This window comes from Erpetoichthys calabaricus, chromosome 13 (genome assembly GCF_900747795.2).
Source record: "Erpetoichthys calabaricus chromosome 13, fErpCal1.3, whole genome shotgun sequence".
Taxonomy (NCBI): domain Eukaryota; kingdom Metazoa; phylum Chordata; class Cladistia; order Polypteriformes; family Polypteridae; genus Erpetoichthys; species Erpetoichthys calabaricus.
The window spans coordinates 21,123,225-21,140,506 of record NC_041406.2 but is presented as its reverse complement, the minus strand read 5'-3'; the positions used below and the strand labels follow the sequence as shown (position 1 = coordinate 21,140,506).

Sequence of the window (17,282 nt, the reverse complement as noted above, 5' to 3'; positions counted from 1 at the left end):
GTACAATTTCAATTTCTCAGATACTGCAGTAAGCAGAGTTCCACAACCTTGCTTTACCAGTGGAAAACATTTTTTCCTAGATTTAAATAATGCAGACACCTTTTTGCTTTCAGTCAAAAGTCAATAACCTGGGTTTTATTTGAATTTATGAAAAACAAAAAATTGTTTTTCAATTTCAATTTTACAAAGCTCCCTGTCAGATTTAAGACAAAGTCCACCGCTGTAAAACAAAAACCAACACAAGGTCTGTAAACTAAGAATAAAGGCTTAACAAAATGGCACATGAGGACATGATGGTGGCTGACATGGAGCCTAAGATAAATTAATCAAACACAAAGGTGCACCAGAACAAAAAGATCAGAGATGGTAATGACCTCCGATGCTTATATTAGATCAAAAGGGCAATGAATTTCATGGGGAATCAATACATTCAACACACTTGTTTAGTGGATACTCATATTTTTACATACAGCGCACTGCAGTTATGTAACTGCATCTAGGGTTACGCCGTCTAAAATGACACCTGTCTATAATGACAATGTGAAAAGAAGATAAAACGAACTGCCATAAACAAATTCAATATTTCAGAATGACTACAAAGGCATGACAAATGCATAAAGGACAATGGTAAATCAGCTTCATGCAAGCCACAGCCATTTCTCCACTTGCTTTTAAAAGATAAAACAGCTCAGCATGGTCTGCTCTCCTGTGTGTGCTTGGCTGGAATCACCACTTCAAGAGAGGCCCACTGAATTAACTAATTAAAAGGGCAGGCACAGGTATGGCATACACTCTGGGCCTCCTGTAGGACGTAACAAGGAGAGAATTTAAACAAAACTGACTGCCATTATGAACAAAGCTGTACATCCTCTCTCTAACACCAACACTGAGGGCTTTCTACCAACTGATTATTCAGCAGATGTGTATCAAGAAAAACTACTTCGGCTCCTTTATTATCAACAGGAATACACCAGTATAATGCCTCACTGTGACTGCCGGTTCAGAGGTTTTCCTTTCAACTTTTTCATCATTCTGGTGTGTGTTCAGACCATAGATAAATATATACAGTGTATGTACACTCACTACCTATTAATGTAGTATTTATGTAAAGAGCTCCTGTAAAAATGTAAATTTCCCCAAGGGGCCAAAAAAGTTCTATCTATTCGATCATACCCCATGACACTTTTGTCTTTTATAGAAACTGAATCACATTTGCACATACATTTGGTTTTAAAAGTAGTCAGTATCTGTTTTCTGACCACTTCAGAATGTAGTCGGAATGATCTGATCACAAGTGCATTTACTCCCCGATTTTTTAATATGGTGAGAACTGCTATCTGATCAACATCGTGTTAATGACAGGTATAAATGGGGGCCAGAAGCTGACTGTACTGGAGACTACAAATTTCTAGAAGTGTCCACAAAAGAACAACTGTTGAGCAAAAACAGAAGTGGATATGGAGGTATAAAATAAATGTGATTATTATCAATGATTATTTGCTTGCAAAATATACCAACATACACAATAGATTAAATGGCAGTTCTAAAAGTGCCAAGTGACTGTGTCCCCTTGTAATTAATGCACCCCACCCGGCCATGTTCATCATCAATGAACTCGGACAGAAGTCAAACTACAAAATTATATAAATTGCACTGGAAAGCTAGCAACACATGCTTATAGATTTTCTAAGATCCAAGACATAAATGTTCGTGAGGAACCATGGCCTATCAGACAAATATAGAGAACTGGGAATGAGGGAAGTTCCTGTACGATCAACAGTTTTCCATTTTAGGCATATGGTATGCTAAACTGTGGTTCCATTAATCCTTGTTTCTCCTTACATAATAATAATAACAACCACATTTTATTTATATAGCACCTTTCCCATGCTCATGAGGTCTTTTAACCTAAAGGACATAATTCCCTTATTTAAAAGGGTCCCCATCATATAGTACATTTATATAAATAAATTGTCCCACACACAAACATATGCAGAAAAAAAAAAAAAAAAAAAACCACTAGGTCACCACCTTCCACTGCAGTCTAGCTTAGAATAATCACTTGAAGTCGAAATGTGACAGTGGTAGTAATAAATAAGAAAATTCTCAAAACCAAGTGTATGAGGAATATTTCCAAGAAACTAAAACATCCTGTATACTATTAAGAATAAAAATAAGTCTACTTACCACAAGCCACAAGCACATCCTCTTTCTTTCATATGAAGGAGATTGATGGATCCGAGAAAACAAGTAAAATAATTTATTAGTCATAAACCAAGTCAAAATAAAAATTCATTCTGTCCAGTTTGCAGACAAGGACTTATTTTACTACCGTCAAGGTACTGAAACATTTCAGTAATCTATGAGGCTCCGCCAACTCCAAGGCAGAGAACAAAGTAATTAAAAAAAATACTTGTAAATGATAAGCATTCCCATCCAAAAAGCCAAACGTTATACAAATAATGGATATACACATTTTGTCCACTGAGCCACTCAAGGACAAATACTTTTGGAGGTACTGTTTACCTGATGCTGCTAAAGCATGCAGCTCACATAAGGCTATTAACTCAGCAATATGGGGACAGTATTTAAAGTGTACATTTTTACAATATTAAAAATAACTCGTGTACTAACTAGAATAACTAGCATCTAAAAATGGGCTGTATAAGGTAGGAGTAACCATTGCTCACTTCAAGGATGCGTTCTAGCTTCTCTCTTCAGTCTCGAGAGAAATGTAATGGCAGCTCCTTGGTGAGGAATCGCATCTGTTTTAATGTTTCTTTACCATCTCTGTGCAGTTTATATTGGAAACTAAAGACTGTATTACATTTACACAGCTTTTTCATTGTGGGGAATGTAAGAACTGGTCAACTCGCAGTTGCTGACCTCATCACTGGACCAATCTAAAGCCCAAAATTCGCTGAGCAGGTCTAATTTACCTGCTTCATGCTCACCTTCCAGCACAGCTTTTACTAGACCCATTCTGTGACAGCCAACATGTGCTGCAGAGAGGGGTTAACAGATCCAGCTAGTTCAGACGGATTTGCAGCTCCCCCCCCCCCCCCCCCCCCCCCCCCCCCCCCCCCCCCCCCCCCCCCCCCCCCCCCCCCCCCCCCCCCCCCCCACCCCCCCCCCCCCCCCCCCCCCCCCCCCCCCCCCCCCCCCCCCCCCCCCCCCTTTAAGTTGTTTTCCTTTTTCTTGTGGTACCATAAAGAGACAAATGGACAAGGTTCTCTTTTTTGGATCCAAAACACCTGAAATACTTATTCGTTGTTGCATTACATGCATTGGATTTTCAGCTGAGCATTCACTGGTTGTCGGTTCACGCGCACACAAGCCCAACCATACAACAGCTAATAAAATCAAACCTGTTTGATTCTGTCAGAGGGAGTCATGGACTGGTTGGTATGAGTCACTGGGGAGTTCACATTACACACCTGGCTTCTTGGAAGCGCAAAGCCAACTCCCACCAACTTAAGATTTTATAAATGAAACGTTACAACTGAAAATCATTGGAAAATTCACATGTGACATGGCCTGAAGGAGAATTAGTGTCTTCAGTCACTTGGAACATAGTGAAAGCATGACAGCTTTCCAGGTTCAAGCTTCTTAATCCAGGGAGTAAGGTCAAGAAATGTTCTTTTACCCGAGCTGAAAAGATAACCTAAGCAAATAGTCATAGGTTATACTTTACAGAGCTCTAGTAGAGTGTACAGTAAAAGTCATGTCTTAACTCTCTGGCTAGTAAAGGTTTTTCTTGCCTCTTCCCAAAAGTACAGTGAAACAGTGGTTGCAGGGTTAGTGGGGATGACATTCTCCAAGGTTCTTTATTGGCTTTTTAATTTCTGTGGCCTTCCTTTCTTTCTGTACAAGTGTGCAAACTTGATATCCTCCAGACCAGTCTTGAACACATGGATCCAGTAAGGTATTGTGTTTAGTTACCTACTGTACTCCTTGGTTACAACAGTCTGTGCAACCAGACACACTTGCAAATCCATTATTAAATTTGCTGATTTTCCTCCTGATATAATAATGCAAAGACCACAATCTCTTCCTTAATGTCTTTTATCCCAAAGTACTTGTCATAGACTTCTAAAAGCTGAGGCAGACCACATTAAAATCTACATCAGAGTAAATGGCATAGAAATAGACAGCAGCTTTGGATTTTTTGCAGTAATCATTGATGATGATTGGAAATGGGCACATAACATCTTAGCGGTCCTCAAGAAGGCAATGCATACCTTTACTTCTTCAGCACAGATGTGTCCATCTATGCTAACCATCTATAGTTCGCAGTCCTGCACAAGTCCCATTCTGGTAAATGGCACAGGATCATTAGCACTCACTCCACAAGATTGAGGGACAGTTTTCATCCACCAGTCATTAGGCTATACATTTAACATAAATATGCAAGCTTTACGTATAAACTGCCAGCATTAAACGGAAGATATTTTCATTAAAATGGTGAATGTAATAGGTACTGCAGCACGTAGATATGTTCTTATATTTTAAGGAACAAACAGAAATTGTACAAATGGCTGCTTAACTTTTCCTAGGACAGATGTGTGTTAAAGCATTAACAAGTTATATACAATTAACCTGATAAAAAGACCTACAGGCGAGTCTAAGTGTGGTGTTTCCTTTAGAATCTGCTGCTGTTGTAACACAATAAGGATCAAAGAGAGGTATACTGGAACTTGCCTGTGGGATGCTTACAAATAAAAACTTTAATAAACTTGAGTATAGTTTGACAATCAATTTGAAGTTGAAAAGAAGCGGCGCAATCTACAGTTACACTCTCTCAAAAGGCGAAATACACAGGATGTCTCAATGGTTTGAGCTTGGTTTTCCTCAGAAAAGACCAACGAAACAGTAAGTTTTTTACCCAGATGACACATTACTGAAAGACAAATTATCCATTGCAAATGGTGTAGGATTCATTTACTTTCAGAGTTACCACTTGTAACATCTCATATTCCCACTTTCTTGTCTTAAATGTATGGGAAATGTTTTGGAAGATACAGTGTTAATGTTGATTTGCTGCTAAATATGCACAAAAGGTAATTAAGGGTCAGACCTTATGTTTGTTTTACTATTTGGCAAAATCAAAAACAATATAAATGCTTTAAGTGCATGTTGTATTAATCCAAATAAAATAGAACCACAAAAATGCCATTTGCAGTGTCCCTGATAAATTATTACTAAATTAGGTAAGGGGTCCAGGTTACATCACAACTGAGTTAATTATAATTGTGCTGTTTTTTTTCCCCACACTGCCTCTGGGAGAACTACATCTTCAAAAAGCATTCATAAAAATTCCTAATGGGGAGCTCTGATTTTAGACTTCAAAAATAGCCATAACTTGTATATAAATAATGTCACTCTAGATATACTCACTTATGAAGTTGGTAGTATTATTTAAAGTTTTTGATCAGTACTAAAATTTTTAATTTGGTATCAGTACCAGCTTTCAAACCGCACTACTGGAACCAAAATGATTCCAAAGCAAATAATGAATAATTCAAAACACTCCTTCCTACTCCAGGCTCCCAGGTGCACTGCGCAGTTGCTTGCCATACCACACACCTCTTCCCTCTTGACAGCCATGAAATCCCGATAGCAATTAAGTAAAGAAGGTTTGGGTGTGGGTCGCACAAGAAATCCAGATCGCACCAAACAAAATGGTTTCCCCATCAAGTCCAGATCGCATTGCAGTTTTGCAGTGTGGTGGGAACATTGCAGGACCCCATGAAGTTCCAATTGCGTCAAAGCATGTAGTCTATGAAATGGATATTTTTCCACAACTGCAATAGCGAGTTTTGAAGGGATGGGCAGTGGTTGGGAATAAGAGGAAAGCATACATTTACTTCCACTATTGAAAATCCCCAAATGCTGGCACTATAGAGTTTTGAAATGTGTTTTTTATACTGTGCAACCCTATATTAAGGAGAGAAAAATTCTGCAGCCATTCACCAATGCTAACTGCTGCAGTGCAAAAATGGAGAGAAGCAAACAAAGTGAGTGTATATGTTAACTATAGCACAAACAAAAATGTGGCTGCTAATTATTCCCTGAAAACAGGACATTTAAAGCAAGTTTCTCTCACACTCTGCAACTGCAATAGATTTAGCAGAGGTTATCCAGGCATAACCGACACATCTGTATCACTAATAGGGTCTACAAAAACAACAAGGCAGCATTTTAATAGTGTAACAGAAAAAAATACAGGTAACCCAGCCACAGGGGATGCACAAACCAATGAGTTTCTTCGTGCCAGTCCCAAGCCCGGAAAAATGGGGAGGGTTACGTCAGGAAGGGCATCCGGTGTAAAATATTGCCAAATCAATAAGTGGACAATACAAATTTCCATGCCGGATCGGTCGAGCCCTGGGTTAACAACGACTGCCACCAGTACTGTTAGCAAACAGGGTGCTGGCGGAAATTGGGCTACTGTTGGCCGAAGAAGAAGAAGAAGAGGGGAGAGACATGTCCGGAGGCAGGAGGAGAGGTGGAAAGTAAAGAGAGTGGAACGGAGGGTAGGAACTTTGAATGTTGACAGTGTGACTGGTAAGGGGAGAGAGTTAGTCAATATGCTGGAGAGAAGGAAGGTTGATATATTGTGCGTGCAAGAGACTAAATGGAAGGGGAGTAAGGCCAGGTGGATCGGAGGTGAATTCAAATTGTTCCATCATGGTGTGGATGGGAGGAGAAATGGGGTAGGAGTTATTCTGAAGGAACAGTATGTCAAGAGTGTTTTGGAGGTGAAGAGTGTCAGACAGAGTAATGATTATGAAGCTGGAAATTGGAGGTGTGATGATGAATGTTGTTAGTGCATATGTACCGCAAGTTGGGTGTGCAATGGGTGAGAAAGAAGATTTCTGGAGAGAGTTGGATGAAGTGATGAATAGTGTACCCAAGGGATAGAAAGTGGTGATAGGAGCAGATTTCAATGGGCATGTTGGTGAAGGAACAGTGGAGATGAGGAGGTGATGGGTAGGTATGGTGTCAAAGAGAGGAATGAAGAAGGTCAGAGGACAGTTGATTTTGCCAAAAGGATGGACATGGCTGTGGTGAATACATATTTTAAGAAGAGGGAGGAACATAGGTTTACGTACAAAAGTGGAGGAAGATGCACACAGGTAGATTACATCCTATGCAGAAAAGTTGATCTGAAGGAGATTGAAGACTGCCAAGTGGTGGCACGGGAAAGTGTAGTTAAGCAGCATAGGATGGTGGTCTGTAGGATGACGGAGATCAAGAAGAGGAAGAGAGTGAGGGCAGAGCCAAGGATCAAATGGTGGAAGTTGAAAAAGGAAGACTGCAAGGTTGAGTTTAGGGAGGAGGTGAGATAGGCACTGGGTGGCAGTGAAGAGTTACCAGACAGCTGGGAAACTACAGCAGAAGTAGTAAGGGTGACGTCAAGAAGGGTGCTTGGCGTGACATCTGGAAAGAGGAAGGTGGAAAAGGAAACCTGGTGGTGGAATGAGGAAATACAGGAGAGTATACAGAGGAAGAGGATGGCAAAGAAGAAGTGGGATAGTCAGAGTGATGCAGAAAGTAGACAAGAGTACAAGGAGATAAGGCACAAGGTGAAGAGAGAGGTGGCGAAGGCTAAAGAAAAGGCGTATGATGAGTTGTATGAGAGGTTGGACACTAAGGAGGGAGAAAAGGACCTGTACCGATTGGTTAGACAGAGGGACTGAGCTGGGAAAGATGTGCAGCAGGTTAGGGTGATAAAGGGGAAAGATGGAAACTTACAAGCGAGGAGAGTGTTGAGCAGATGGAAAGAGTACTTTGAGAGGCTGATGACTGAAGAGAACGAGAGAAAGAAGAGGTTGATGTGGAGATAGTGAATCAGGAAGTGCAACGGATTAGCAAGGAGGGACAGCTATGAAGAGGTTGAAAAATGGAAAGGTCGTTAGTCCAGATGACATGTGGAAGCATGGAGGTGTTTAGGAGAGATGGCAGCACAGTTTTTAACCAGATTGTTTAATGGAATCTTGGAAAGTGACAGGATGCCTGAGGAATGGAGAAGAAGTGTACTAGTGCCGATATTTAATGATAAGGGGGATGTACAGGACTGTACTAACTACAGGGGGATAAAATTGATGAGCCACAGCATGAAGTTATGGGAAAGAGTAGTGGAAGCTCAGTTAAGAAGTGAGGTGATGATTAGTGAGCAGCAGTATGGTTTCATGCCAAGAAAGAGCACCACAGATGCAATGTTTGCTCTGAAGATGTTGATGGAGAAGTTTAGTGAAGGCCAGAAGGAGCTGTATTGCATCTTTGTGGACATGGAGAAAGCATATGACAGGGTGCCTCGAGAGGAGTTGTGGTATTGTATGAGGACGTCGGGAGTGGCAGAGAAGTACGTAAGTTGTACAGGATATGTAGGAGGGAAGTGTGACAGTGGTGAGGTCTGCGGTAAGAGCGATGTATGCATTCAACGTGGAGGTGGGATTACATCAGGGATCAGCTCTGAGCCCTTTCTTATTTGCAATGGTGATGGACAGGTTGACAGACGAGATTAGACAGGAGTCCTCGTGGACTATGATATTTGCTGATGACATTGTGATCTGCAGCGATAGTAGGGAGCAGGTTGAGGAAGACCCTGGAGAGGTGGAGATATGCTCTAGAGAGGAGAGAAATGAAGGTCAGTAGGAACAAGACAGAATACTGTACATGTGTGTAAATGAGAGAGAGGTCGGTGGAATGGTGAGGATGCAGGGAGTAGAGTTGGCGAAGGTGGAGGACTTTAAATACTTGGGATCAACAGTACAGAGAAATGGGGATTGTGGAAGAGAGGTGAAAAATAGAGTGCAGGCAGGGTGGAATGGGTGGAGAAGAGTGTCAGGAGTAACTTCTGACAGACGGTATCAGCAAGAGTGAAAGGGAAGGTCTACAGGACGGTAGTGAGACCAGCTATGTTATATGGGCTGGAGACTGTGGCACTGACCAGAAAGCAGGAGACAGAGCTGGAGGTAGCAGAGTTAAAGATGCTAAGATTTGCACTGGGTGTGACGAGGATGGATAGGATTATAAATGAGGACATTAGAGGGTCAGCTCAAGTTGGACGGTTGGAAAGCAAAGTCAGAGAGGCGAGATTGCATTGGTTTGGACATGTGCAGAGGAGAGATGCGGAGTATATTGGGAGAAGGATGCTAAGGAGAGAGCTGCCAGGGAAGAGGAAAAGAGGAAGGCCTAAGAGAAGGTTTATGAATGTGGGGAGAGAGGACATGCAGATGATGGGTGTAACAGAGCAAGATGCAGAGGACAGAAATATATGGAAGAAGATGATCCACTGTGGCAACCCCTAACGGGAGCAGCTGAAAGAAGAACAGAAAAAATACAGGTCTTCAAAACAAACTATTTCCATTATGTGAGTAGTTTCAGACTATTTCAGCTATACCAGATACAAGGTGAGAATCAATCACAGACAATATACAAGTCAACAGAAAGGCACACTAGTGTTTGGATACAGCAGTCTGCAATATAGAAATTCATATAATGCAGGAAATGTCTCATAGTCATGACAGCATTGTTTGCAAATGTGCCAGCAGTGACTGACTCAGATCATTTCGCTATGGCTTCATTTTTAAATTCTATAATATATTTATATAGTACCTTCCCATGCTCAAGGGAACACATGCACAAAATTTTCTATATTACTCAATATTAAACTTTTATCTCATCCACAGCTGGCTTTGATAATATAACTTTTTTATTTTACACTACATGCAGGTCTTGGGTTATGACCGAGTTCCTATCCTGTGGATGTTTGTATCCCAATTTTTAACACAAGACAGAACCTATACTTAAAAATGCCTATCAACTCTTTTAGGGCTAAAATTTTTTTTTTTTTGGCTTAATTTCTCCAATGGCTGCATATTTTTCCAAAAACTAACTTTTTTAAAAAAAAAACACGAAGCAAAGGTTTAACATATCAAATCAACAAAAAATATTTACTTCTGACAAATGTTACTGTCTTGCATGTTGTATGAGCCTACATACTACATGATTTCACATATATGTTATACAGCAAAGTCCTGCAAAGTATGATATCGCTCAAAGCAGCCAATTGCATGCATTGCCACATTGCACTGGTGCTTCCTTTTCAATTGTCTGTTGCTGCATTCTCTCACATATATTGTTAGTGTGTACTGTAGAGTGACAAGTCACCCGTTTGACATCATGCCATGCCACTGTCACCAAGTTTTCCGCCCACATGAAAACCGTATTGTCACCTCTTTTCATCTTCAGCCTGTCTGGCTACAGCTGTGAAGGCATGTGTCTCCTGTTCACCCTCACTGTGCCACAAGCTCCAATTCCCCTGCTTTGTAGCTCCATGAACAATTCTGGGCATGTCTAAAAATTGTCCATGTACACAACATGACCCAAATGTTCATAGCTCTGAAGCAGCTCCAGCACAACCTGACATGTCAAGGGACAGTTTTCTCTTTGAAAGAAACACTTTCCTGTATATGTAATTACTTTCAGGCAGAAACCAGTGTTTGCTTCTGCCAGTACAAAATCCTTTATGCCATACTTTGTGGGCTTGTCTGGCATATATTGGCAGGAAAAAAGGCGTCCCTTGTATTTTATCACAGATTCATCCACAGACAAATCACAGCCAGGCTGATAAAATTGTTTATATGTTGGTTCCACAATGTCAAGCAGGGCCTGAACTTTATACATGGGGTTATCCCCTTGGGATTTGCTTCTGGTTATCACAAAAGTGAATAAAACTTTGCAGCAGCACATACCTATCACGCGGTATAACCTGTCCAAAGCCACCAGGGGACAAAGCACATTTGGACCAATGCTCCCTGAAGTTATATCATCAGTTTAGTCCCACCTCTATTTGTAATACCATAAAGTCCTTCATCTCGTCGTTTGTTGTGGGTTTCCACTTTGAAAAACAAGAATGTGGTGCAAGCGCAACCCGCGATTCAAAAAATTTCTCTGCATACCTGTTTGTCTCGCCTGACAGTAGTTGAAAAGCAGCATCAGGAGAGAGCAGCCTGAAGTAATCCAGCGGCCGGTAATCTGTCGTGTCCAACTGCAAGCCATGTTGTCTTGTGAAGTCTGGCAGCCAGTTTGGCTCCCACGGATCAATGTCTGGGTATTCTTCCAACACGAACATTGCCGTAGGTCCATCGGCTGCGTGAATGCGCTCAGCTGGCAGTCGATCAGCTGGGGCGGCATCGGCTGGTGTCCGATCAGCCGATTCCAGTTACTCACTCTCTTGCTCGATCTCCTGATCACAGTCAACAAAATCAGATTCTGAAAAATCAGAGTCCGACTCAGCGATAATGTGCAAAACATTGTCTGCCGAGTATTTTGTTTTCTGCACTCGCTTCGCTCCCTCGTGAGATGTCGATGCCATCTTGCCTTTGTTTACATTTCATAACTCACACACATGCAAGGATTAGATGCAGAGTCAATGAGTCTAACATTCCTCCAAGCAGAGAGGGAATGCCTGTGATGTAATATTGAGTTTTGTCGCCATTAACAGCCGATTGTCGCCCTCTACCACTGGATGTCGACTTTGTCGACTTGCGCCCTCAACCCCTCCTTGTTGACAAAAGTCAAAATCCACCCTAAAAGAGTTAATGTAAAACTTGCTTTATTAGTTATTTTATAGAAACCATACTTTTAGTTGAAACTATTTGTGTTTTGTTATTTAGTAAGACAAGTATATTTACCTTATGAAACATCATACAGTCTAATAATTATAAACTACCTAATGGAGTTGAATATGGCATAATAACTGGGAAAAAAATTAGGGGGTGACTGTGAGGTGTGCAGTCTTTGCTGAGGAGCTGCCCAGGGTATTGCTTATCCCTTCCATCGGCTACACTGCTTCAGATGGCATGGCTGGGACATGCACTTAAGATCCTAGGATGCAAAACTCAGTGAAATGGCCAGCTCTGGATTTAGCTGCTTACCTGGGATGGGGTTTGGTGCCCTCCTGTGTAAGTCACCAGTTACATTTGGCAATGTGCAAATAAAAGCTACAAATGATTTAAAACAGTGACCAAGTATGTATTGTATTATGCCTTAGCATTAGAGGGCTGCAATTAATTGATTTGTGCAAAATTTCGTTTGAGATCATCATAAGTAAAAAAGGAAATGGAAGTTGCTAGTTGAAAATTGAAATGCATTAGAAATTACTTATTTTTGGTTTGCTTGCTCATATCCACAAAACTGTCATAAACCAAGACATGCTTGTAAAAGCTATTAGGATTGTTAAAGACCAGACTTATTTTAACTGAAATAATGATTTTCCCAGCACTGCTTCATATTTGTTTTTTAAAACAAATGTATAAAATTGCACATTTATGATGATTAGAGACATTCTAAACATTTTTCATTTTGGTGTAAAAACTTTGCATCTAACACAGACAATTTAAAATCACTAACGACACAAAAATGCATCCCTTTGAAACGTGGGGCTAAAAGCATACTGGGAGGAACTATATAAGAAAGGTCAAAACAGACTATTAGGAGGCGGTGTTCCTTTAATGTGGGTAGTGACATCCTTCACGTTCATTAACTCTAACTGCCAGTGCTTTTATCTACAATGTAGTGTGCTGGGACGGTAACATCACTTCAAGAGAGGTCCACCGAGTCCACAAGCAGATTAAAAAGACAGGCTCAGTTATGGAATGCACTTTGGGACCCCTTTACATAGTGAAGAGGACAAAACAAAACTGAGTGCTATTATGAACAATGCTGCACACCTCCTCTCTGACACACCAAGAACTTTTAGCCAACAAATTACATAGCAGAAGTGTGTCAAGAAATGCTACTGGGCCTCTTTAATGCCTGTGGCGACATGTCTGCAAAATGCTTCACTGGGGCTATGACTGCCAAGTCAGAAGTTTTCTTTCTTTATAGTCATTCTAGTCTGTGCTCCAAGTATACTGTTTGGGTGTATTTATTTATTTAATGAGTTTCTGTGAAAAAAACAACATTTCTTCCCAAGGACAAATAAAGTTCTATTTAATTCTTAAAAGATTAACTTTACTGTATGAAATATTGGGTAGAATGACACAGCAAAACGGAATAATGTTTAAGCAAATAAAATTTTAAGCACTTACTTACAGCAGAATCTCTTTTCCAGCAATTTATTCCACCACAGATTGTAGTTGAAATAGCCAGAATGTCACAGAATTGTTAATTTCTTAACTATAGAACGTGATAGAAATAAATAACAAAACTAAAGCTGTATATTTTCTTTCCCCAGGCAAGTGTTTTTTTTTGTTTTTTTTTTGAATAAATGACGTGCAGAAGAAGCATAACATGTTCCAATTACCTGTAGGATGAATTTTCTGTGTGGGCATGTCAAAATGCTTGCCATTAATCATATATAAATGGAGATATTTATCAAAAAGAAATATGTAAAGACCAATCTTCGAGATGTACTGCTTCACACTGTACTATTTTTATCTCATGTTTTTCTTTAACAATTAAGACAGTGAAGTTGATTTCACATGAAAATGTCAAAAACACTTACCTTATATAAAAAAAAAAAAAAATACAAATATATTGTCTAGTTTGTTACTGCCATAAATAGTTAAGCTTCTTTCCCACATGAAAGAAAAATGTGTAATTCAACAATTTTACTCTTTGTACTATCAATTTCATTACAGTAACAAACTGTGAAGACTGGCTTCTCTTCAAATGCTTTAAGAAAACACAAAAATTGTCCCTACCTTTAAATGTCGAGATGTTGTTAAATGTATTTTATAATCTGTCTCACCAAGTAGTTTAACATCACATATCTGTCAAAAAAATACAAAAGCGCTTTTATATAAGTGCAGTATAAATGATCTGAACAAGTTTAATCACATTTAAAACATCTGCAAACTCAAATACAGCCCTCTTTTTGATTTGGCATATATTTTTTGCCCTTGACAGTAGTTAACATATTCACGTGTTACAAAAACTAAGCAAATCCTTAGGACTGCTAAACTAATACTGACCAGGGCCTGTTGGCATGATTGCATCACACAATTTCTATAGATTTCTTAGCTGCACATTGATGCTGCCAATCTCCTATTCTATTACATCCCCGAGGTGTTCTACTGGATTCAGATCTAGTGACCGGGAAGGCCACTGAAGAACACCAGCTCATGGTCATTTTCAACTAGTTCAGATTGGTTCCAACATGAAACCAGTTGAAGATGACCTTTGGTTTGTGACATGGAATATCATACTGGATGTAGTCATTAGAATGTGACTAAGTTGAGGCCATTACCATTGTGGGAGCTTGAACGTGACAAAGTATAAAGCTGAAAGAAAAAAAAACAAAAATGCTAACTTTTACAAGTACTATAAATTTATACCGGCTGTTATACATTTGATTTGCATCTGTGTTTTTATTGTAAATATTAACATTAAGAGCAGTTCACTACTCAAAATGGTAAACTTGGGAACCAGCCAGTATCGAACCAGCGACCTCTTGATTAGGAGTCAGCAGTTCTTAACGCTGCGCCACCCAAGAAATCATGTCATTGATTTACCTTAAGGCAACTTCTTTTTCTTTGGATATACTCTTGAATAAAAGCGCATTGTTTTGTTATACTTGTACCTTTTGTGAAAGTGTCTATTTGATATTTGGACTTCAGCCTTCATACATTATACAGTTCATGTCAACATTTTGTCATTTATTACTAAAACATGAAAATCGTTTTAGCGATGTGTTTACATAGATCGTTGTAGACGGAACACACAAAATGCATGTATTCCAAATGACGATATATTATTTACCCTTTACAATTCTAGGCACCTAACTCCCAGATAAACCACTTGAGCGCTTAGATTCTTCTTTGCGACTTGAGCTGCGGCGGTGAGGATATGGGATAGCAGGCTGCTTGCGTTGATCGACACATTTACAACACAAAAGGCGCTGACGGAGAGGTGCAAAGGGATTTAAGGTGGGCCAGGATTACAAGTTTTTTCGTAGGCTGCGGTAACTAGTGTTAAGGGATGCACAAGGTTAGCAACAATACTAAAATAGTCTAACACTCAACTGATAACTAACTGGTATTAAATGTACACAAAGCCTGCCAAGAAAACATCCCCCACACTACTAGTCTAGACTGTTAACACAAGGGAAGTTGGATGGATAGATTCATGCGGTTGACTCCAAACTCTGTCCCTGCCACTTGTGTGCCTCTGAAGAAATCAAGATTCATCAGACCAGGCTATGCTTTCTAAATTTCAATTGTCCAATTTTGGTGAACCTATGCCCACTGCAGCCTCAGCTTTTTGTTCTTGCCTGACAGGGGTGGAACCTGACATGATCTTCTACTGCTGTAGACAACTCATCTCAAGATTGCACATGTTGTGCATTCTCAGATGCTTTCTGGCTCAAAACAGTTGTACAGAGTGGTTATCCAAGTTACCACAGCCTTTCTGTCCACTTGAATCAGTGTGGCCATTCTCCATTGACTTCTTTCATTAAAAAGGCATCTTCCACAGGGCTGCTGCTCATTGGATGTTTTTTACCATTCTGAATAAACTCTAGAGATTTCTTTGTGTAAAAATCCAAGGAGATCGGTAGTTACTGAAATTCTCAAACCAGCCTGTACTGTACTAACAGTCATACCATGGTCAAAAACATCACAGAAATCACATTTTTTCCACCATTCTAGTGTTTGATGTGAACATTAACTGAAGCTCCTGATCTGTATCTGCATGATTGTACGCATTGTGCTGCTGCCACATGACTGGCTGATTAGATATCTGCATGGATGAGCAAGTGTATAGGCATTCCTAATAATTTTTTTAGTGAGTGTATGTTATAGTTTATTGCATCTCTCTGATAAACACAGGTAATGACTGAAATATGCGCTTTCCAATGAGAGAACACATAGGTATGAACACATATGCACAATATACCTAATAATATGCTTGCCAAATCTGTGCAGAGAGGTTTTAAAAACAGCATTATTTTGAATGCACCTGATATTTTACTGTTCAAGAAATCAAACACTGAACATTTTTCAAAATACTTGATGCAAACTTACTTTGCATTCAATCAGTTCAGAGCCTGATTGAGAAGTCTGTGGCTTGGAGCAGCTCATGGCAGAAATCTGTGATTAAAAGAAAAGCAAAATTATTTACTTAACATTATTCAGACATCTGAATTTTACATGTTTCAGGATTATAAAAGTGATCTGATGAAAAAAAATGATACCTATAGTAAGCAATGTACCAGCAGACAGCTTTTGTGTAGCATCTGGAACTTATCATAGAACACACACAAAAAAAGCCCATTTTTTCCCCACTTTTTCATTTGACCTGCACATCTTCACCTTTATTATGCAGCTTGGCCTAGAGGCCAAGACACTTAACTATGCTAGTCACATTGAAGCCACCTGTGTAAGACCAGCTCAAAATTTCCAGAACAAGACAACCCCTTTAAACATACATTATATACACACTCCCATTCAACTTGCAAAAAATATGCCCTTGTGGTCCTTCAATGAGTTTTGTTTTTTTTTTTTTTTTTGTTGAAAGGACAGCACTGTAACGCAATAGGTAGCACTGTCACCTAACATCACACAGAATCCAGTTTTCAATCTTGACTGTGGTGTTTGGTGTGTTAAAATTATGCATTGTGTAGAGTTTCCCCATCTGTTTTTAAACTTGCATTATCTTAATATGGGGAAAGGTTTTACCATCTGCAGTGGCCATCAACTAAATCCACTGTAAGACAGAATCACAAGTAAGTTGCTAATTTGCCTAACAAGCATCTCTCTGGGATGGGCAAGGTAAAACTTGAGCAAAACAGGAGTGAAATATAATGATACAGAGCTTAATTACAAGTACTATAATCTCATTCTTGTCTCTAAACTGCAGCTTATTTTTTCAAAACTATACACACAATCCCTACAAAAACTTGCGTAACATAAAAAAAAAATGTCAGACATCTCTTCCAAAAAGTACACACTTTTTTATTCAAAGCCCTAAGAATTCTTCAAAAAAAAGCATTTTTCCATCAAACGTTACTGTTTATCAAACTGCCAAATGAATCACTCATCCTAAGCACCGAGGAGATAAACGCAAAACATTTTTCATTTTCAGTGTGCATTTAATGGCAGTCTGCTGTCAATGGTTCCAAATGTATTGTAACATTTCTTCAAATGTACATGCACATAGTCATTATACAATAAAACACAAATAGGAAAAAATCACCTTTCTGTTGTTATGGAACAACTGCTGGAACTGCCCACACCTATTCTGACACTGTTTCTGAAGTTGCACTCACT

General features: G+C 39.6%; 1 protein-coding gene across 3 annotated transcripts in view; it reads right to left on the bottom strand.

Annotated features, from left to right (window-relative positions):
- The window catches only part of LOC114664027 (uncharacterized), a 50,318-nt gene that overhangs the window by 29,955 nt on the left and 3,081 nt on the right, over positions 1 to 17,282 (bottom strand). For 2 of the 3 annotated variants that reach the window (XM_028818000.2, XM_028817999.2), the window contains exons 2-4: positions 16,038 to 16,103; positions 13,719 to 13,787; positions 2,188 to 2,212 (exon numbers count right to left, since the gene is read on the bottom strand). In XM_028818000.2, the coding sequence (XP_028673833.2) occupies positions 2,188 to 2,212; positions 13,719 to 13,787; positions 16,038 to 16,094 (151 nt within the window). In that variant the 5' untranslated portion in view covers positions 16,095 to 16,103. Of the gene's footprint in view, positions 1 to 2,187; positions 2,213 to 13,718; positions 13,788 to 16,037; positions 16,105 to 17,282 lie in introns of those variants that run through there. The other variant, XM_051935646.1, reaches the window with a different exon arrangement.